The sequence below is a fragment of the Kogia breviceps genome, chromosome 10, assembly GCF_026419965.1.
Source record: "Kogia breviceps isolate mKogBre1 chromosome 10, mKogBre1 haplotype 1, whole genome shotgun sequence".
NCBI classification, from domain to species: Eukaryota; Metazoa; Chordata; class Mammalia; order Artiodactyla; family Physeteridae; genus Kogia; species Kogia breviceps.
The window spans coordinates 70,650,792-70,673,985 of NC_081319.1; the positions used below are offsets into that span (position 1 = coordinate 70,650,792).

At 48.9% G+C, this 23,194-nt stretch overlaps 1 protein-coding gene across 5 annotated transcripts; it reads left to right on the forward strand.

Moving 5' to 3' along the window:
- The first annotated feature begins 11,099 nt into the window (after window positions 1–11,099).
- Window positions 11,100–19,478, forward strand: CDKN1A (cyclin dependent kinase inhibitor 1A). Of its 5 annotated transcripts, none has more exons than XM_059076466.2 (4): window positions 11,233–11,321; window positions 12,757–12,830; window positions 15,992–16,447; window positions 17,961–19,478. In XM_059076466.2, the coding sequence occupies exons 3-4, from the start codon at window positions 16,003–16,005 to the stop codon at window positions 18,008–18,010; spliced, it is 495 nt and encodes a 164-aa protein (XP_058932449.1). In that variant the 5' UTR covers window positions 11,233–11,321; window positions 12,757–12,830; window positions 15,992–16,002; the 3' UTR covers window positions 18,011–19,478. The 5 variants fall into 5 exon arrangements, with proteins under 5 accessions (XP_058932448.1, XP_058932449.1, XP_066862201.1 ...); XM_067006100.1 differs by having other exon boundaries at window positions 11,238–11,451; XM_067006101.1 differs by lacking the exon at window positions 11,233–11,321 and adding an exon at window positions 12,170–12,557.
- Window positions 19,479–23,194: the final 3,716 nt, after the last annotated feature.

Below are 23,194 nucleotides of genomic sequence, written 5' to 3' on the forward strand. Positions count from 1 at the left end.
CCAAGACTTTCATTTGCATGGGAAGTGCTCTGGCAATACTATATTTATAATTGTGTTTTCTTTTTCTTATAGAGGACTTCTATCATCGCATAAACTTAAGCGCCACCTGGATCCTCCCTTGGTTTTAGGAAGGGGGTTCCTACCTCAGACTTCCAGTTCCCCATCTGCTGAAATCTAACCCCTTTCTTTAACTGGGCCCGGTCACAGAGACCTATCTGGGTAGGACTTTTACCTATGTGAGCCTGTTCTCCTCTGTTACTGGTGCATAGTATTTTGTGTCTCCTTTTGCAGGCATAGCCTCTACCCATCACCATTTGGACTGGTAATATCATGAATGAATGAATGAATGAACAAATGAACAAGTGAGTGAGTGAGTGAATATACTCTGGTTCTGTTTTGTTCTCAAGGAAAACCAGCAGAAAAATGGCTTAGTTCTGGGGTGGAGCAAAGCCCTTGGTAGACAGGACAAGCTGGAAGGCCTTTTGAATCTATGTGGAACAAGAAGCCTCTGAAATCTCAGGGTGGTTGGCAGCTTAGGAACATGATTACAAGTCTAGTTGGGAAAATATTTTAAATCTGGAGACTTAACCAGAAGCTGAAATTGATGAATGGTAACAGGTCAGGGAGAAAGGAGCCCTATTGTACCTGTGTTCTTTATTGAGAGCTTGTGTTCTTACATTTAGGATTTACTAATGCTGCTCTGCTGGCCCACTTTATTAAAGATTTTTGTTTGTATTAAAAAATGAGTGAGGGCTTCCCTGGTGGCGCAGTGGTTGAGAGTCCACCTGCCGATGCAGGGGACACGGGTTCCTGCCCGGGTCCGGGAAGATCCCACATGCCACGGAGTGGCTGGGCCCGTGAGCCATGGCCGCTGAGCCTGCAGAGCCTGTGCTCTGCAACGCGAGAGGCCGCAGCAGTGAGAGGCCTGCGTACCGCGAGGGGGGGGGGGGGGGGAAGGGAATGAGTGAAATTGACAAGAGAGGAAGCCTGCTTGTCTCAGTGTTGGGCATGAACTCCCAGTATCTTTCTGGCCTTCTAGACTATATTTGAGGGGACTTTTCCAGGCTGTACTCAGAACCTCCCAATTTATCCCAAAGACATTTCTTCATACTCTTTGTGATTGTTTTGTGTACCCCAGCTTTACCTCTGTGACTGTTAGCTCTGGGAAGGTGGGGACTTCCATATCCCATCCCTGACAAACACTCACAGCTGAAGAGTTCGGATCTTAAACAGGTGTGAAGGTTTTGTGTCAACTTGGTGCCCAGTTGTTTGGTCAAACACCAGTCTAGATGTTGCTCTGAAGGTATTTTTTTGATGTGATTAAGATTTACATCAATAGACACTAAGTAAAGCTGATTAACATAATTTGATTTGATTAGCATAATTGATTGACCCTCATCCAATCAGTTGAAGGCCTAAGAGAAAAGACTGAGGTCCATCTTCTCCCTCCTACCACCACCAGGAAGAAGAATTCTGCCTCTAGACTGCCTTCAGACTCAAGACTGCAACATCAGTTCCTGCTGAAATTGCCATTCAGCCAGCCTGCCTTACAGATTATGGACTTGCCAGCCTGCACGATCACATGAGCCAATTCCTTACAATAAATTTCTGTCCCTCTGTCTCTGTCTCTTTCTCTATATATATACATATGTATATTAGAGAGAGAGGGAGAGAGAGAGAGAGAAGGAGAGAGAGAGAGAGAGAGAGAGATTGGTCCTATTTCTCTGGAGAACCCTAATACAGTAGGTCTGAATGTAAGTTGTTTTCTAGCTTGGTAGACCATTCTTAACGTGAATGACTTTGCATGATCTAAGTGGTTGGACAGGTGCAGGAGGTCTGGGAGACCTCATCAGGTCTTCTTGTCTCTCCCTCAACTTCTGAGCAGGCTTGGACTTAAACTTGCAGTCACAAATAAGCATTAAGAATGAAGATCTGACTCCTCCTCTGCTAACCCCCCACCCCCATTAGTGTGAATACCTTACACTCCAGACTTAGGGTGACCCATCATCCTATTTGCCTGCAGTTGAGAGGTTCCTTGGATGTGGAACTTAAAATGTTAAAACTCAGACCAAGGGTCATCCTATACAGAGCCTAGATGGAGGGAAGATGTTGCAAAATACATGGTACGTGCACCTCATTACTTGTCTAAAATTTGAAAAGTTCTGCATTCTGAAACCCATTTGTCCCCAAATGTTTTGGATGAAGGACTGTGGATCTGGTTGTTCATAGACTACCTCTGGAAGGAGGCACAAGCAACCAGCCACAGCCTCTGGGAAGGAAATGGAAGGCTGGAGGGCAGGGATAGGAGGGAGTTTTCACTGCATATCATTTTGTATCTTTTGACTGTATTATCTCCTCCAAAAATAAATATAGGAAATTATGGGAAAACAAAACTGTCTCTACTTTTGACTAAACTACAAATAGAATTTTTTAAAATTTTGAAAAAATAAATTACCTTGCTGCTGTTATTGATACTGTCAAAACAATATTTGTATTTCTGATTCTGCTGATTCCAGTGTATCCTGTTCTCAGAGCTGTTTGTCTGTTGAGCCCTGATTTGGGAGTCAAGAGACTTGTTTTTCATTTTCTGAGCTGAGTGCTGGGTAGGTCTTTCCTGGAGCAGCAGGTGGACCCTTGCTCTTGCTTCAGCAGCATGCTCCACAGCCCCAGGCCATTTTTTTCCCTGGTTGGTAGTTGTTATTATTTTGAAAAACCAAGAACAATCATGCAAAGCAAGTAGAAACAGGCTGGGTCAGCTGAAAATGCCCACATGCTCCCGCCTTGGGTCTCCCGTGATATAATTAGCTGGTTTTATCCAGCGGTGAGTGGGCGGCTTGCACCAGGCAAGGCCAGAGGATGATGCAACAAAAGGCAAGCCCGGGCAAGGCCGAGCCTGAGCTGTGCCGGCCAAAGATGCTGATGTGTTACACTGGGGCGGGTGGGGTGGGGGTGTGGAGGTGGAGGGCGTTGGAATAGGAGGGGTGGTTCAGAGCTGCAGGGGTGCGGGTGACCTAAATGCCCAGAAGGTAAAGCTGGCCTGCACACTAAGCCTGGAGCTCCCACCCCACCTTTCCTTTCTCCCTTTCCCCATTCCCATTTAGTGACAGAATCTATTCCTGGTTCTCTCATTCTCAACCAGATGGAAGTGTCTGCTGAGAACTTCTAGGGGTAAGAAAGGGGGCCCTGTTCATGGACAGACTAAATCAGGGTTCCCAAAGCCGTGAGGCTGGAGGGTGGGGAGGTTTCAGTTATTGGGGAGATTTTTCAAAATACCTGTATACTTGTGTAGCTGGTTGACTCTCACACAATTTTAATTCAGTAGGTCCAGATGGGGCCAGAAATTGGAATAGGTTTTTAATTGTGTTAAATATTATTTTAAATAGAGTTAACTATTAAAATATATTACGAGGAATAAGCCTACCTTGCACCCAGAGTTGTACATAGCACAACTCCAGGGGGCTCTGTCCACACAGACTCAGATGGTGCTAATGGTGCCCACGGAGGTAGGTGACACAGGGGACCTGCTTCCCTCCCCAGAGGTAACCACTGTCATTGTTTCTTGTGTCTTCTTCTAGAGAGAGTCTGTGTATTTGTAGGACCTGAACATTTTTCAAAAGGTGGTTCCCTTTCTCCCATTCCCTGTGTTGAGAATTCCTGAGCTGGAGGGAAAATGGTCTAAAGGATGGAGTTCAGGCATCTGCAAAGTGATAAAGGAGGATTGGGCCTTCCCTGAAGTCTCACCACAGCAGGCTCCCTCCCCCGCACCAGATCCAGGCTGGGTCCCACACAGCCCACCAAGAACCTGTCAGGGTCTCTATACCTGCATTTCAGACAATAAAAGGCTTTTTCTTAGTAATCCTCCTAGGCCCCCAGGAGGTTTTCAGATGGATTTGCTGAGTAGGGGATTTTCCTGCATTTCAGTCCAGTGACTTCTCAGCAGACTTTGATGTTGACTAGTCAAAACAAAACAAACCTATGTACCAGAAGGGGGAAATTGGGTCCTGCTGTGTGACTTTAGACAAGTCACACTGTCTCTTTGTGTCCTGGTTTCCTCCTCTGGGAACTGGGGAGCATCGTGTCTACCTCGTTTTTTTTTCAACCTCTCAGCAAAGGTTGTAAGATCATGGATATGAAAGTACCCGTTTTATAGATGAAGATATTGAGGTCCAGGTTATGCAGCTCAGAGGTCATGCACTGTTCTTCTCGTGGCCAGGTCCGGAAACTCGGCAGGAAAAAACTCTTGTGGGAAGAGGGGGAAGAGGAAAGGGTTCTCATCTGCCTCTCTCCTCTGCTGTGGCAGAGATGGCTAGCAGCTCATCACACATCTGTGCCCCCATCCGGGGACTACACAGACCCTTGATCTAAGTGGGACCACATGACAAGTTCTTACCAATCGAATGTGGGTGGGAAATGATGCGTGTTACTTCTGAACCAGGTGTGAAGAAATGCATATACTTTCTTCTTTTTTTTTTAACATCTTTATTTGAGTATAACTGTTTTACAATAGTGTGTTAGTTTCTCCTTTACAATAAAGTGAATCAGTTATACATATACATATGTTCCCATATCTCTTCCCTCTTGCGTCACCCTCCCTCCCACCCTCCCTATCCCACCCCTCTAGGTGGTCACAAAGCACAGAGGTGATCTTCCCTGTGCTATGCAGCAGCTTCCCACTAGCTATCTAATTTCCATTTGGTAGTGTGTATATGTCCATGCCACTCTCTCAGTTGGTCACAGCTTACCCTTCCCCCTCCCCATATCCTCATGTCCATGCTCTAGTAGGTCTGTGTTTGCATATACCTTCTTGATGTTCTTTCTCTTTCCTCCAGCTGGAAGCAGAGATCCAGATGCCCTAGGGCATGATGGAGCCACAGGATGGAAAGGGCCTGAGTTCCTGAATTATCACATGGAGATCAGCTACTTGCCAACCAGAACACCTCAGTTGTATTCATATGTGAGTGAGAAATAAACTTCTATTGGGTTGTCACTGTAATTTGAGAGTTTATTTATTACAATGGCTAGTGTCATCCTAACACACACTCCCACTTTTCTTCCTAAGTCCAGCACTGAGCTGCTAGAATGTACCCAAAAGGAGACATTGGTAATCATTCCTCACAGCAGGTGCAGGGTTGTTAAAAACCACTGAGGGTAGGGAGAGGGAGGCATAATCTTCCTTTAGCTCTGAACTTCGGGCCACCAGCATTTGGGGATTGGGTTTGCAGCTGTTGCATTCCACAGTGGCTCTGGTGGCATCTTGACTATGTGTGACACTCAGTGCCATCCTAGGGGAGCAAAGATAAGGATAAGCAGCTGATAGGAGGCCAGAGCCCTGGCCCTGCCCTGACTCTCTGCCTGTGTCATCTCAGCCAAAGCCAGCACCTCTTGGGGCCTCCATTCCACCATCTGTAACATGAGTCTAAAACACCCATCCAGGATGGAGAAGGAGGTAGGGGGGTGGGGATGGTGAGGAGTCAGATAATGAATCTGAAATCCTGAAATGACTTTCTAAGACTCCACACTGCTATGCAATCAGAGGATCCAAACCCAAGACCCTCAGAACTTTGATGGGGCTTTTTCTTGGGAGGGGCTTAAAAATAATTTGTTAAGAAAGAAAAAAGTGAAAGAATGCATACATAATTCCTACTTTTTGGGAATCATTCAGAAGGCTGTTCTGGGCTAAAGATCCTGGGAGAGGGATGTCTTGGGCGCTTTGAAGGCTGGCTCAGAGGACTGAACTTAGTGTCTGTGGGCAGTTCTTCTTGTCACCAAATGTCTACCCACAGGTGTCCAGTATATCTGAAATTCCACCATTAGTGCTTCATTCCTTTGGATTCCTTTTTATTCTTCCACAAAAATGCAAGCAATGATAATCCCAAACACGTGTGCAGTGCTTTAGACTTTTCCCAGTAATCCTGAAAGACACAGACAGGTCCAAACACCAAGTGCAGGTGCTTCACCAATCATTTTTCTTCTGACAGGAAGATTGTGGGGCAATTCTACTACTAGGTGTATGTCCAAGAGAAACTCTTGCATGTGTGACCCAAAGACACGGATAAGAATAATTAGGACTTCCTTGGCAGTCCAGTGGTTAAGACTTCGCCTTCCAATGCAGGGGGTGTGGGTTTGATTCCTGGTTGGGGAGCTGGGATCCCACATGCCTTGTGGCCAATAAACCAAAACATAAAACAGAAGCAGTGTAGTAACAAATGCAATAAATACTTTTTAAAAAAATGGTCCAAAAGCAGAAACTAACACACCATTGTAAAGCAATTATACTCCAATAAAGATGTTAAAAAAAATGGTCCACATCAAAAAAATCTTAAAAAAAATAATTATAGCAGCCCTATGCATAATAACAGAAAACTGGAAATAACCAAAGTGCCCATTTACAGGAGAAGGGAATCACTGGATGTTAAATAACAGTGAAAATGATTGAGCCCTGTTTTAATTATGTATTGCTGCATAACAGGCCATGTTAAAACATAGTGGTGGGACTTCCCTGACGGTCCAGTGGTTAAGACTTCGCCTTCCAGTGCAGGCGGTACGGGTTCGATCCCTGGTCACAGAGCTGGGACCCACATGTCTTGTGGCCAAAAAACCAAAAAACGTAAAATAGAAGCAATATTGTAACAAAATTCAATAAAGACTTAAAAAAAAAAAAACATAGTGGCAACCACGATCATTTATTTGCTCAAAATTCTACAATTTAGGCAGGGGCTCATTGGTGAAGGCTTGTCTCTACTCCATGTGGCTTCAACTGGGGAGGATTAACTGAGGGTGAAAGATCAACTTTTAAAATGGTCCTACTCACGTGTTTGGCATGTTAATGCTGCCGGTCAGCTAGGCGATCACTTGGAGCTATTGTGTGGGGGGGAGTAGCCTTGGTTATCTTGCATGTGGCCTCCACATGACTTCTCTCAGCATGGTGGTCTCACGTGGTATCTCAAGTTCCTCAAGAATGAAAAAGCAGAAGTTGCTAGACCTTCTTAAAGCTTAGGCCTAGAACAGGCACCGAATTACCCATTCTATTCGCTAAAAGAGTCGTAAGCCAGGCAGATTCAAGGGGAGGCAACGTCAAAAGAGCGCGAATACCCAGAGCTGTACTTCATTGGGTGCCACAGACTTGCACAAACCACAATCACCCATAGCCATATGGATAAATCTTAGGTAGGTTATGCTGCAGGAACAAATAAGCTTCACATTTCACTGACTTCATATAACAAAAGATTATTTCTTTCTCACATACATGTCTTACACAAGTTGGTGGGGCGCTTGGCTCCACACAGCCACTCAGGAACTTAGGCTGAGGGAGGATCTGCCATAGTGAGGTGGCACCATCTGGGACATGAGACCTCACTTTTGCCACAGCCAGGGAGGACAGAAAGGCTGGAGAATTTCACTTGACCTCAGTCTAAGGAGGAAAATGTCACTTATGTTCACATTTCATTGGCTAGAACCAGTTACCTTACCCAGTCTAAACTACAAGGAGGGGCTGGGAAATGTAGGAGAGCACATAGAAGAATGGACGAGCATTACTGTCTTGGTCACGTGATAAAACTATTGAAAACAAAGGAAAGTTCAACATAAAATAGTGTACACTGCAAGATAGTGTTTATTTTGGGGTAGGGGAGGAAGGGTCAGCATAGGAGAGGAAATCACAGGAAGGTATCAATGATTTGTAATGTTCTAATTCTTGGGTTGAGCAGTGAGTGTTAATTATATTATTTTTTAATGAGCAAATGAGTAAACAGATGAATGAATAAATAAAAGAGAGGGCTGAGAAGCAGTGGCACTGAAGCCTAACCTCAGCGTGCAGGCCAAAAATGGCTCTTCCATAAATATTCACTTAGATTCGGCTGCGGCTGCTAGGCCTTGAAGGTACAAAGATGAATAAAATATGCGCTCATCCTCTCTAGGTTCCCATCTCAGAGGATGCAGTAGGCACATGAACCAGGCAAGCCAGTAAAGCACAGTGGAGTGTATTGCTTACCAGGGGCTCTGGGAGCCAGAGGAAGCCCTGAGAAAGCCTTGCCCCAAGGGGTCATATAGGTCGGGTCATGAAGGATCAGTAGGAGTTCAATGGGTGGAGAAGGGAGTGGAGGTGGGGCATATTGGTCAGGAACACTCATTCCAAGAAGAGGGAACAATATGTGCAAAGGCACAGAGAGCCCTTCACTCCTCAGGTGGCCTGTGTTCACAACATTCCCTCACCACCTTCTAGTCCCATGCATTCACACTGTGCTGTGCCACCCAGAACCTTCTGCAGGATTCAGGCACTCATTTGCCCCACTGATTTCTATGTGCCAAGCACTATGCTAAGCATTTTGCCTATATGATCTAATTTAATGAAGAACAGAACTTAATACTATAGAAATGAATTTCTAATGGTGAAATTTCAGGCTTAGACAAGGTGAAATTTCTAGCTCAGGGAAGCTGGAAGTATTTGGCACAAATTCTGTCACAAATTCCTCTACCTCACTGTATGGTCAATCCTGATCTTTGTACTGGCTGGGTAAAACCCCCCGGAAGGTCGGGGGGTAGAGTTGGGGGAGCTCCCTATCTTATTCTTTCTTTAAAAAAAAGCAAGCGGGACTTCTGCTCAATAATATAATAATGTCTCTGTTCTGCCTCTTCTCTGGGGGTCTCACTTCTTGGAAGCCTGTGTGGAGGTGAATTCCACTGAAAGCTGACTGCCTCTGTTAGGGACTCCCCAAGCCTTTTCTGAGAAAACAGTGACATTGTTCCCAGCACTTCCCCCTGCTTCCTGGGCAGCTCCTGTGGCCACCATTCAGCCTTCCTCACATCCTCCTTCTTCAGGCTAGGGCTTCTACCTTTCCTTTCCATCATCAGGTCCCTCCTGGATGGGGGTTGATCTGTATCCTCTGGTCTCTCAGGCTGAGTCTCCCTACATCCCTAAGCTGCCTCCTTCCTTAGGAGCAGGCCCGGGCAGCAGGCTGTGGTCCTGACTAGCATTCAGGCCCTCAGGAACATGTCCTAACATGTTGAGCCCTGGCATAGAAGAAGCTAGTGGCTGTTTTGTCCTTGGGGCTGCCTGCCTTCAGAGAAGAGGGGTGTGGTAGGAGACAGGAGACCCCCGGAGACCCTAGGGAGACCGTGGTCTGAGTTCCTCTGAACAGAATATGTGATTTGCAGCAGATCCCTTGGGACTGGCCTGGGCTCGTGTGTGTGTGTGTGTGTGTGTGTGTGTGTGTGTGTGTGTGTGTGTGTGTGTGTTTGGGGAGTTAGATCTTGCGTGTGGCTTCTAACAACCCGCTTCTTTGCTTCTTCAGGGCAGAAGTCCTTCTTTAAGAGCATACCTGGCTACACATTCAAGTGTATGAACTTTTTTTAAAAGTGCTGAACAGTACTAGACACTCAGTAGGCGCTTAATAAATATTTGTTGAATTCTGTTGTGGTGGTGGTGGTGAGCTAGAAGTTATAAAAAAAAAATTCACTTCCCAACAAAAACAACAAAAAGAATTATTTCATTGTGAAGCTCAGGACCACAAAACTTTAAATAATTCAATACAAGCCTTCATTAAATTTTTTTCCCAAAGTAAACAGACAGACAATGTCAAGTCTATTTGAAATGTCTGAAAGCCAAGGGGATTCGAGGCAGTAGGAGGATATGCCCGTCTTCTGCTGGACATTTGACAACCCAGCCTTTGGGTGGTGTGGGTACGGGTGTGTTGGAGGTGGGGAGGGTGGAACTGGGGGAGGAGGGGGCTGGTCCTGGGGTCTTGGCCTTTTTGAGGCCCTTCTGAAGTCCTGGCTTGATTGCAAAATTAGGTAGGCAAGGGGGTCTGGTAATGTGCCCTCCCACCCCTACCGAGGCTCCTGTCTCAGCAGTAGAGGAGAAGGAGGCCTGTCTTCCCTGAGGTCAGCTGCATTAGAGGAAATAGACTGGGCATGTCTGGGCAGAGATTTCCAGACACTGAACAGCCCTAGATGTCAGTAATTGTAGCTGTTCCAAGCCTGGATTCTATTTCTTAGTAGATTTCTGTTCAGATTAACACTCTGTTCTCTGCAGTTTTTTAAAAGGAGAAACTGCAAATGTTTCAGGTGAAGGAAGGAAGCAAAGGTGGGGTGCAAGTGGGGCTAGGGGTGTGGAGCAGCGGGGCACCTCACTTGCTTTTGTATCTGTCAGAAGCACCAGTGGACGTTTCCAGAATTGTCTTTCATCAGTATACTGCCTTGAAATGAGGGGTGCACAGCGTTTCCCTCATTCTAGAGCCACGGAAACAGAGAGGGCAACAAGCAGAGAGCTCTGGATGAGAGGCAAAAGGCCTATGTTCCAACCATAGCCATTTATTTGCTGTGTTATGAGTCAGGCCACTGAACTCTGAGCCTCAGTTTCCCAGCAGCGTATGTGGGCTGTGTGGGGACTACCCAGGAGCTAACACACCCACCAAATGCTTCTCCCCTTCCTAGCCATCAAATCTGCTGCAATCACAGAGCTTTCTTCTGCTGAGGTGAGAGGGAGGTGGGTCTAGGGAGTGAGGAGGATGGGGTGAGAAAGTTAGTTCAGTGTCCCATTTCCCCTGCAGACCAGGTTGGCCCTTTCTTAGCAGTGTGCCCAGTTCTCTCTTCCCTGGAGCATTTGACAAATAACTTCTCATCCCTTTAGTTCTGTGGGCCTCGGTTTCCTTATCTGTGAAATAAAGGGAATTGAACCCTTTCTGACCTCCAAGAATGCTTCGTTGGGGTCTCTGGGTGCCTCAGGTAATGGGCACAGGTGGAGTAGTGAGGGATCCATGGGAATAGAGGTGGTGTAGTCGGGCTTTCCTGGGAATTGCAAAGTGAGGTGTGTTTTGTTTTTAATTATTTAAGGATTTTTATTTATTAATGACACTCCTCTTGGTCTATTCAGCTGCTTTGGGTATACCCTTGCCCACAGTCAGTTGGTGGTGGGCCAGAGAGGGGGCTCCTCGGTCCTGTCCTAACAATGTCGTCCCTTCCGGGGGAGCGGGAACTCACTCCCCAACTGAAAAAACCAGATTTGGGGCTCAGTTCGTGGGGAAATGTGTCAAGTGTACAAACCCAGGCACGGGTAGTGGAGAGGAGGGAAGCGCCCTCCTGCAGCACGCGAGGTTGGCCGCAGAGGTTTCCAGAGCGCTGTTGCGAGCGCAGGGGAGCCGTAGTTGTCCCCCCCGAGGCCGGTCCCCGGCGCGCTGTGGGCGGAGCGGTCGGTCCCGCCTCCAGCCCTTTTATAAAGAGAGCGCAGGCGGCGCCAGCTTAGGTGTGAGCAGCTGCCCGAATCGGTAGCTGGGCGACCAGGAGCTGGGCGCGGATTCACTGAGACACCGAGACCCTCAGAGGAGGTGAGGGGGCCAGGGCAGGCAAGAGACAATCCGGGCTGCGGCTCTGAGCTGAGCCGAGCGTGTCCGCGTGTGTGTCCGCGCACCTCCGTGGGTGTATGTCCGCAGCGGCGTGTGTGTACTGTGTTCACAGGTGAATGGCGTGCGTGGGTCCGTGCTTGGGGCTAGGTTTTGCGCACACCGGAGTCTATCTGTGCGCGTGGGACAGGGGCGGGATGTGTCGGAGATTCCGGGCGGGAAGAGGGAGCTCTAATACCAGAGATCAACGCCACGCTCCCTCCGCTTGAAGCTCAGCTGGGGAGAGGGACGGCGTGGGCCGGGCGGAGGGTGAGCCCGGGGCCCCAGGCTTGGTGCGCTTGCGGCGTGGGGATGAAGCCCTGTCCGCGGAGGGGTCCGAGAGAGGTGGGGAAAGCCAAGCCGAGCAGGTTCATCTGGGATCCGCTCCCGGGTGGCTCTCGGATCCAATCGGTGCCATCCCGGCCCAGAACCGAGGTCTGGGTCCCCAACGCTGCCGTGTCCGCCAATAGGCTGGACGCTGAGGTCAGCGCGGGCTGTGTCTCCGGCCCTTGGGAACGTGTCGGGACACGTCCCTTAAGGGCTAGCGAGGAGGTGACTCACGGTGACAAGAAGACCCCAGGGAACGGGGCCGGGTGAGGTCAGATCCCCTCCAGGGCTGGGAGACGGCGGCTCCCCCAGAAGTCCCCTTCCCTGCCTCTCCACGGTCTCTGTCCCCCACCCCCCCATCAGCACAGTGACCTATTTGGCTGGCACAGAGTGTTCTCAGGGAAGCCGGGACACCGGGAGGTCCAGGACCGGGTGTCCGGTCCCCGCCCCGCGGCGCGCCCTCGAGGACCCGGAGCCGCGGCCCGGCGCTGAGGGGACTTGCGCCAGCCAGTCAGTTAGGGAAGCGCAGAAACCGGACCTACCTCTCTCCCACCGCTGCCGGGAGAACCCCGGCCCAGCCTGCCCTTGGGTCGGACGGACGGATTCAGGGGCGGGGGCCGAGCCCTGCTCTACGGGGCGGCGGGGCACACAGTCTCCGCCAAGGGAGGAAGGGGGTGAGGGGTCGTGTCTTTGAGGGATGGGGCTTCGGGGTGCGACGCCGCTCCGGACCTCCGTCGCCTGCATTCGGGGGCTCCGGGCGCCCGCAACCTAGTCCAGAATTCCCTCTCCGAGGGCGACACGGCTGAGCAGGAGGGCGAGTCGCCCTTCGGGCGCCGCCGCCCAGCGCGGACCACGGTGCGTCCGCCTTGTCTGCCTTGTCAGGGGCCCCCGGGGGACACGCGCCCTCACCGTGGGGACAAGAATCTTGGAACTGGTTTGGTACTTTAGGGCGCCCAGGCAGCTCCCTCCTTCCTTCCCTTCCTCCAAGTTGCGTTTCGGGGAGGACTTAAGAGCGGTTTTGTTTTCGTTGCTCCCGTCTATTTTTATTTTCCAGGGATCTGACTCATCCCCTGCTTTGGGCGTGGAGATAAGGTGGAGGGACCAGATCTCGGCGCGCCTGTGCTTGCGGTGTGTGTGTGTGTGTGTGCGTGCGCGCGCGCGCGCGCCTGTGTCACAAGAGACGGCGCGAGAGCGCGCGGTTTCCCAACAGTGGCGGGGGTTTCGGAAGCCTAGCTGGCTCAGCGTGACGTGTTCGCGGCTCCCGATTCCCCTCCCGCTCCCCCTCCCCACCCGGGGGTGACGTGCAGCCGGAGTGGAAGCGAAGTTTTGGCGGGCTGGGAGCTCTTGGCAGGAAACTGACTCATCACAACTCCCTGCCGCTGTCCCAGGCTCTGCCCACGCACCTCCCACCCCCGCGCGTGATTTCCTGTAGACCAGCGCCCCCTTCTGGCCCCAGCGCTAATATCAAACACGCGCGGAAGGAGGCTCACCGCCTTTGCTTCCCGCCGCTATTCCAGTGCTGATCTGAGGTCGCTCCCCCGCCTCTTAAAAGGAGTACCCTGTTGGTTCAGCAGTGTTTACTGAGAGCTTACCATTTATTTGGGTATGAAAATATGGTTGAAGTCTAAGGCACGAAGGCCAACAAAGGAAGCTATTCTCAGTTACTTGTTTGCAAAACAAGGGTTTTTGTTTGTTTTCTCTGAGGTGGGAGTTATAATAATGGGCATGAGAGAAGATTTTGGTGGAGAGCCTATGAGAGCCGTAAGGGAAGGGGTGGCAGAAGTAGAGAGGGTCCCTGCCTGGATTCTGGTCCCATCTTCAGCTCCTAGAAGCTATTAGAGAGGGAGTAGGGTTCAACACCAGAGCACAGAACCCAGGGCATTCAGGCCTGGGTTCAAATTCTGGCTGTGCCACTTGTGAGCTGTGTGACCTTGGGAAAGTTACTTAACTTCTCTGAGCCTTGGTTACCTCTTCAGTAAAAGAGCTAATGTACCCACTTTTTCAGAAAATTAATATTTGTAAACTTCTCAGAACAGGCTTTGGCACATAAAATATATAAATAAATCTCAATCCTTGCCCTGAAGAGAATGAGCAAAGGTTATTTGTGGGCTTTGCCCACTGCACTATGTAACTCCTCTCTATGTGGCAGTGGCCCTTGATCCTTTTAACTGTGTGGTTTTGGGGCAAGTCTCATAACTCCTGCCTTTTTTTTTTTTTTTTTTTTTTTTTTTTTCCCGGTAAGCGGGCCTCTCACTGTTGTGGCATCTCCCGTTGCAGAGCACAGGCTCCAGACGCACAGGCTCAGTGGCCATGGCTCACGGGCCCAGCTGCTCCGCGGCATGTGGGATCTTCCCGGACTGGGGCACGAACCTGTGTCCCCTGCATCGGCAGGTGGACTCTCAACCACTGCGCCACCAGGGAAGCCCACTCCTGCCCTTTTAACTTGATCTGAGGTCACGTAGTGCCTCCCCTCCCCTATCAGCTGAGATGTCCACTCACTGTGAGAGGTGGAGTGGGGAGGGGTAGGTGTGGTGTTGGTTCAGGGCTTCCTGTCCCAGGAGGTCACTCAGCAGAGCTTTCACCCTCAGAGCCTGCAAAGCAGGACTTGTCCCTGGAAAACCCAGTCCCTGTCAAAGTTGTGCAGGAGCTCATCCTGGAGTCAGACCGGAGCAGGGCAGGCAGGTGCCAGCACTCCCTCACGGGCAAACTCATCCTTAGTTTTCCCTCTCCTGAAGTGGGAGGAGAGGAACCAGGTAGACCGGTGCCTTTAATTTTCTTTGCCTGAAAAATGGGTTCCTTGGATGCAGGCAAAATGGGGCAGGGGCTTCCAGGTTGTCTAGACTTCAGGTCACCTGATGTGCTTGGCAGGATGTGGCTCAGCCTGGGAGAAGTCATCTCCCTGCCCTGCCCTGCCTAGCTCCTCCTCACCCCCAGGCTGCCTGCATGATGACATCCTTGGGAAAGGCCCTCAGCGCACAACACCTGTCAGCTGCTGTCTGAAGGAGGCAGTGGCCCAGGTGGAGTGATGGGGAGGAGCTCAGGCAGAAGTAAAGGCAGAGAGAAATAATAATAATATTTTCCAAGCGCTTCTATATACTAGGTACTGCTCTAAGCACATTATCTACATTAACTCTGTTAATCCTCACGTCTGTCCTCTGAGACATTCACTGTTGCTGTCTCCATTTTATAGATGAGGAAAATAGAGCCCAGAGAAGTTAAGCCACTTGTCCAGTTTCACCCAGCAGAGCCTGGATTCCAACCCAGGTGGCCTGGTTCCAGAGCCCTCACTTTTAACCACCAAGATACAGCCTCCCAACTCTGTTCCATCTGCCTTGCCTGGAGGGACCCACTGATCAACTGCTTGAGCATGCTTCTACAGCCCTGCTCTTTAGACTTGCATGCAGTCCCATTTTACAGATGAGGAAATTGAGGCCTAAAGACGTTAAGTGACTTTTTAAAAGTTGAGATAGGGCTTCCCTGGTGGCGCAGTGGTTGAGGGTCCGCCTGCCGATGCAGGAGGCACGGGTTCGTGCCCTGGTCCGGGAGGATCCCGCGTGCCGCGGAGCGGCTGGGCCCGTGAGCCATGGCCGCTGGGCCTGCGCGTCCGGAGCCTGTGCTCCGCAACGGGAGAGGCCACGGCAGTGAGAGGCCCGCATACTGCAAAAAAAAAAAAAAAAAAAAAAAAAAGTTGAGATAGTAAGTGGCAGAGCTAGGACTAGAACCCAGGTGTTTTTTACCCCAAAGTCCAGGGTAGTTTTAAGTAGCTGAGCAGGATTACTCCACATGAGCATCTAGATTGAGGGTTTCAGGAGGCTCGAGGAGCTGTCCATTTACTTGGGAATTGACCTCCTGGCCAGGTCTGGGGTTAGGAAACTGCTGGACTCTGGCAGTTCACACATACTGGGGCATTCACACCCATGAGGGACACCTCAGGGGGGAAAACAAATTGATTTTAGTTGATAATACCTGGTGGTAAACAGGACCCTGATCCCTGCTATTGCAATAAACCTGCCTTTGTTGACATACATAAACTTGCCCTTCAGCTGCCCACTTCCCCAGTGACCTTGGGTGCCAGGCTGGCTGAGCTCTGCCCCAACCCTGTGTGTGCTGCTGGGGGGTTGGGAGAGCCTGTGGGAGGGAAGTGGGGGAAAATCAGCTGGAAGGAACCAGAGTGATCCTCTCACCTCACGTTCTAGTAAGAAGACCTCTCCTGAGGTTACAGAGTGAAGCACGGCCGGGTAAGGGAGGGTCTGATTTCTCCGGTGACCAGGGTCTTACTTGTGTTCCAGCTGCAGGCACCATGTCAGAGCCATCCAGGGACGCCCATCAGATCCCACGCAGCAGCAAGGCGTGCCGCCGCCTCTTTGGCCCGGTGGACAGTGAGCAGCTGCGCCGGGACTGTGACGCCCTGATGGCCAGCTGTGTGCAGGAGGCCCGAGAGCGATGGAACTTCGACTTTGTCACCGAGACACCACTGGAGGGTGACTTCGCCTGGGAGCGCGTGAGGGGCCTTGGCCTGCCCAAGCTCTACCTGCCTGCAGGGCCCCGGGGGACCCGGGACGACCTGGGAGGGGGCAAGTGGCCGAGCACCTCATCTGCCCTGCTGCAGGGGACATCTCAGGAGGACCACGTGGACCTGTCGCTGTCCTGCACCCTCGTGCCTCGCTCCCCTGAGCGGGCTGAGGGGTCCCCGGGAGGGCCGGGCACTTCCCAGGGACGAAAACGGCGACAGACCAGCATGACAGGTGAGGACAAGTGCAGAGAAGGATACTGCAAGGGATCAAGACTCCCAGAATTCACGGTGCAAGGGCTGAACTATCTGTCCCAGCTTCCTCGTACCTCAGAGGGGGAAACAGGCCCAGAGAGGGGAAGTGACTTGCCTGAGGTCACAAAGCTAGCCTGCTGCCAAGACCAACCAGCTAACATTTATTTGGAACATTGATTATATGCCAGGCCCTTTGCTAAGTTTCTAGATTTCTTTCAGTCCTTATAGCAATCCTATACCATAGGACATTCTTGCCATCCTTCTGTAGACAAAGAAACAAGGCTCAGAGAGGTAGAATGATTTGCCTAAGGTCCCGCAATGAATTTGCAGTGGAGAGAAAGCTAATGAGAATTTCCTGGCTGTCCCATTCAAACTTAACTCCCCTTCCCCATCACACATACACACCTCCAACCCCCCTTCCCTGCCTATTTTTCTCTTTTTGGCACTTTTTAAACTATCAACAGCTACTTCCTTATCTTGATATTGTCCATCTCCCCAGCTAGGATATTATCTCCACAAGAAAGGAATCTGTTGTTCATTGCTGAATCCTCAGCACCTAGGATGGTGTCTGACACGTAGCAGGTGCTTGAGGAAAACTGAATGAATGATACTGACATTTGAACACTAAGTATGCCAGGCCTTCGACCAAAGTCTTTTTAATTTTTACTTTAAAATTTTATTATTATTACTGTTATTTATTTATTTATTTATTTATTTATTTGGCTTCACCATGTACGGCTTGCAGGATCTTAGTTCTCTGACCAGGGATTGGACCTGGGCCCTTGGCAGTGAAAGCATGGAGTCCTAACAACTGGACCGCCAGGGAATTCCCCGTCAACCAAAGTCTTTTAGAGAGCATTTCATTTAATCCTCAGAGCACCATACCAGTGTTATCCTCATTTTATAGGTGAGGAAACTGAGGCTTGGAGAGATGCAGCCAAGAATCCCACAGCTAATTTGCAGTTGGGTCAGAACTAACAATAATGATAATAATATAATAGCTAACTTTATACGGCCCAGGCATTGTGCAGAACACTTTTCATGGATTATCTAATGGAATCCCCAGAGCAGTGCTATCCAACAGAACTCTGTAAAGATGCAAATGTCCAGTGCAGCTGGCCACATATGGCCGCCAAGTACTTGACATCTGGCTAGTGTGACCGAGGAATAGAATTTTTCATTTTGTTTAATGTTAGTTAATTTAAATAACCACATAGGAGGATTAGTGGCTACTGTGTAGGGCAGCTTGACTTAAAGCCGGACCATGGGCGTAGGTCCTATTATTAATCACATCTGTGAAGCGCTGTGGGCTGCTCTGGAAATGATCCTCTGGGAGATGGGCCAGAAGTTGCCAGAGTTCTTCCCTGTACTTGGCAGTGTGTCCCTCTGGCCCTGGGTAGGGGTCCCTGGTCCCTCTGCCGTTTGCATTGGATGGGTGATTCTGCTGTGCCCTCTTCCTCCTGGCCTGGCTGACTTCTGTTCTCTCTCCTCAGATTTCTATCACTCTAAACGCCGGCTGATCAGCTCCAAGAGGAAGCCCTAACCCAGCCGATGGAAGCTAGGTCCTCCTGGAAACAAGGGGGCCACTGCAGGCCTCTTCTACATCTTTTGTCTGATTCCTTCAGTTTGTGTGTCTTAATTATTATTTGTGTTTTAATTTAAACTCTTCCTCATGTATATACCCTGCTTGCCCCCGCCCTCCCCATACCCCCAGCCTCTGGCATTAGAATTATTTAAAAAAAAATTAGATAGCAGAAAAATAGGCTTATTAGAGTGCTAGGTATTTTTATTATGTGAACTATTATTTAAGCCCTCCTCATCCTTTGCTGTCCATTTCCTCTCTCCCTGAGGTACGGTGAGGCTGGCACGACCCTCACCCACTGGGTGGTACTCTCTGGAGGTACCTGGCTCCCTCCCCTCACCGTCTGATGGGTGTTACAAAATTCTGCCCCTTTCCCCGAATTCTCAGACCTGAAATCCTTGTAATTTGAGAAGTAAACAGATAGCACTTTGAAGGGGACCCAACAGAGTGGGGGGCATCATCGAAACTTTGAGGTCCCCTCACTCCCCTCTAAGGTTGGGCAGGGTGACCTTGAAGTGGGCACAGCCTAAAACAGGGCTGGGGATTTGATACCCTCGTGGCCCTTGATAACCCCCACCTTGGTCCCGTGAAGGCGTGGGGAAGGTCGGTCCCGTAGCAGACCCCCCACCTCCCCTCCACCTGCGGGGGAGCCGGCTTCAGTGTTTGGCTTCGTCTTCCCCTGCACTTTTCTAGGAGCCCCAGAGGCCCTTCTTTCCCAGCTGGGCTCTCAGTCCCTCTCTGCTCCTCTCCCTTCCTCCATGTCCTTTCCCTTTTGTACCTTCTCAGCCCTGGGTGGCAGCTCCGGGGTGCCTGTCCCCCCAACTCAGTGGACTGGAAGGGGAAGGGGCATGCTAGAAGTAGGGTTCCCCAGTTCTACCTCAAGCAGCTCAAGCAGTGACCACCCCCTCCTCTTAGCTCTTGGGGTGGTGGTCCTGGATGGTCAGACAGGCCTCCTTGAATGGGGATCTCTCTGTGTGAGGGGTATGTGGGTGAGGAGCAAGAGGGAGATTGTGACGCCAACCCCTGGAACTCATCCAAGGACGTTTTCCATTTGCCCCACCCCTCCCCCATTTCATTGCACTTTGAATAGCAACTGAACAAGGAGTTAGGTGTTTTATGATGGCGGGAGTAGAGGCTATGGATAGGGCACACTAAGTGTGTGGATATGGGCCCGGGAGCTGTGAGCTGTTGTCTTTCCTGGCATTGAACCACTTGGTGGCTCTGACCCCAGACACCTTCCAGCTCCTGTAACATCCTGGCCTGGACTGTTTTCTCCTGGCTCCCGTATGTCCTGGTTCTTCTGTCTCCACCTAGACTGTAAACCTTTCAAGGGCAGAGAATAAGTCCTGTACTGCCCTGTGTCCTTCAAAGCCCCTCCCACAGTGCTGTGTATACAGTAGGTGCTCAATAAATATTTCTGGTGACTTCACTTGTAATATTACTGTTGTTGTCAATATACCTTGTTATTTATAAGAACAAGTAGGTGGAGGTTTTTTGGATTGTTTTTATAATTAAAAAAATTAAGCACTTAAATTTTAAAAATGCAGAAAGCTTAGCAAATAGAAAGACCAAGACTACAGAACAAAAAGCAGACAGCAATAACAAAACAAAATAATAAATCATCACACCTCTGCAGATTGCCACTGTCAGTATTTTGGTTTCTTATGTGTGTGGTTTTTTTAGTAAAGAATATATTGTTACTCATCAGGGAAATGCAAATTAAAACTACAATAAGATACACACCTACCAGAATGACTACGTTGAAAAAGACTGACAATGCCAAACGTTGGCAAGGATATGGAGCAACTGGAACTCTTATACTTTCTGATGGAAGTATAAACTATTTTAACTACTTTGGAAAACTCTTTGGCAATATCTCCTAAAGATGTCTCCCCTCATGCCTGCCCCGTGACCAGGAATTCTATTCTTAGGTTTGTTCTCAAGAGAAATGAGTACACATTTCTGCCAAAAGACATGTTCATAGCAGCATTATTCATAACAGAGCCAAACCAGAAACAACGTAAATGTCCAGAACATAAGAAAAGATACATAAATTGTGGTATCTGTATATATTGGAACACTATATGACATTAAAAAGAACAAAGTACTCTTACATACATCTTCTGATTACCTATTCATAGTTAACAACCCTAAGACTTAGTAGCTTAAAACAATAATGATCTGTTTGCTCTGGATTGTGCAGTCTGGCCAAGAACTACTTTTCAGATGCTGAATAACTCTGCTGTACAGGGCGCGGCTTTGCTCCAGAATCCTAGGGGTCTGAGATGAGGCTCTGCCATTGGGGCTTTTGGAGATTTCACACTGTTTACTTATCGCCCATGGATATTTCTAGTATCGTGGGATATGCTGGGTCATACATCCCAAGCGCTTGCCCCATATCAAGGACCTATTGAAGAGCCTCTTTTGCTCTGGACTCCACTTAAACAAGTTATACAGTATATGGGCTGGAGCAGTATTTAGTATACTTCCTCCAAAACCCTTATTGGCCACGAGCGCTATGCCCCTTTTTAGTGGTAAGATGTCCACAGTATAATAACTTGTCCTTTACCATAGAGGGAATGTCCCAGCATGCCCCAACTCATTTGACCATTTAAAACTTAACTAATGGGGCATCCCTGGTGGCGCAGTGGTTAAGAAACTGTCTGCCAATGCAAGGGACACAGTTTCAAGCCCTGATCCAGGAAGATCCCACATGCTGTGGAGCAGCTAAGCCTGTGAGCCACAACTACTAAAGCCTGCGTGCCTGGAGTCTGCACTCCGCAACAAGAGAAGCTGCCGCAATGAGAAGCCTGCACACCGCAACAAAGAGTAGCCCCTGCTCACCGCAACTAGAGAAAGCCCGTGCACAGCAACGAAGACCCAACACAGCCAAAACTAAAAACAAACAAATAAATAAATTCATTTTTAAAAAAAACTTAACTAACGTGATAGGTTTCTGAATTTTTGTGGGGAATGTGGTCATGACCCACTTTTTTTTTTTTGGCTGTGTTGGGCTTTGTCTTCGTTGCTGCACGTGGGCTTTCTCTAGCTGTGGTGAGCGGGGTCTACTCTTTGTTGCGGTGCATGGGCTTCTCATCGTGGTGGCTTCTCTTGTTGCGGAGCACGGGCTCTAGGTGTGCAGACTTCAGTAGTTGTGGTGCGCAGGCTTCAGTAGTTGTGGCTCGCGGGCTCTAGATCACAGACTTCGTAGTTGTGGCACATGGGCTTAGTTGCTCCGCAGCATGTGGGATCTTCCTGGACCAGGGCTCAAACCTGTGTCCCCTGCATTAGCAGGGGGACTCAACCATTACGCCACCAGGGAAGTCCTCATGACACACTTTTTTTTTTTTTTTTTTACTATCCTCACAGTTGTAACCTCTCCTTTATAACACTGTACCATATACATGTATAAAAATATACATATAATTGTCCTTGTTAACTGTGTATCTGTGTTATCTCTTGTACTAGATTATAAGCTCCTGGATAACAGAATTTAGGTATTAGTTATGCCTATCATACAGATACGGCCATGGCGCTTTGTTATTAATAATTATTTTTACAATGGGGTATAATTCTGTTGTGTTTGCACTAGGAATAATATACGTAGAAATAAAAACTGAATTAGATGATACAATGTATGCTGTGTAAGTTTCTTAGGTTGTGCTTTTTGAACTCTAGAATTTCTTTTTTTTTTTTAACATCTTTATTGGAGTATAACTGTTTTACAATAGTGTGTTAGTTTCTCCTTTACAACAAAGTGAATCAGTTATACATATACATATGTTCCCATATCTCTTCCCTCTTGTGTCACCCTCCCTCCCACCCTCCCTATCCCACCCCTCTAGGTGGTCACAAAGCACAGAGGTGAACTCCCTGTGCTATGCGGCAGCTTCCCACTAGCTATCTAGTTTACATTTGGTAGTGTGTATATGTCCATGCCACTCTCTCAACTGGTCGCAGCTTACCTTTCCCCCTCCCCATATCCTCAAGTCCATGCTCTAGTAGGTCTGTGTTTTATTCCCATCCTATCCTCATGACATGTCTTCATGACACACTTTTGATCTGCTTTTCTGATATGGATTGGAAAGAATGCATTGGCCATATTATTAGCTTCTTATAGTCAGAGGCCGTGGAGACTATTCTAGTGAAGATACCATATGTGATATAATGGCTGCAATTAGCGCTGCCTCATGGGTAGTCATCAATCACCATGTTACATTTGGTTTCTGTAAGAGCAAGATGGGGGGTAGATTGGGAAGCACTCTGTGTCCTTTAAGTTTTTGAAGGTAGGACTAACCTTTGTAATTCTACCAGGGATGTGGTATTGCTTCTGATTTACTATCTTGACCAGTGGGATAACTTAAGAGACTTCTACTCAGTCCTTTCCCTAATGGCTCTTATTCCACGGATTAGGGAACCAATGTGAGGGTTCTGTTAGCTGCTAAGTACCTCCATACCAATTTGCATTCAGGGGCTAGGAAATAGCCACAGACTCACTGGACCCATTGGACTCCAAGAGGGAGCTGCGCTGCATGGCTCTGGGATCTTAGTTTACCTACCAGGAATTGAACCAGGGCCCTCGGCAGTGAGAGCACAGAGCCCTAACCACTGGACTGCCAGGGAATTCCCCAGGATGTTTAATCTTGAATCAAGAGAGAGGCCTCAATAAACACTCTCTTTAGCCACCTTGTATTCCTCATCTCCCCCAGCCCCAGTCCCATACCCCTGAGATCTCCTCCATGTGTTTCCCTGTTCTTACCAATACATACCAGCCAGTAGCTTTTTGCTAAGTTGTTTCCTCCAGTAGCAGGGACTGTACTTTCCTGCTTGGGCAATGCTGAGACCTGACCCAGTTATTGGTCTAAGAGAAGTGGCTGGCAAACCCCTACTCTGTGGACCAGCTGACCATTTTGGTATAAAGTTTTACTTCAATATCGACACACCCATTTGCTTGTTGCCTATGGCTGTTTCTGCACTTTAAGTAGTACAAAAGCAGAAATGAGTAGTTGCGACAGAGACCACTTGGCCCACAAACCTAAAATATTTATTCTCTTGTCCTTAAGGTGTTTTGCTGACTAGAGGCAGAGAGTGGAGGTGGGGTGAATCTTCATGTGACAGGAGAGTGTTTTCCTCTAGGGAGAGAGG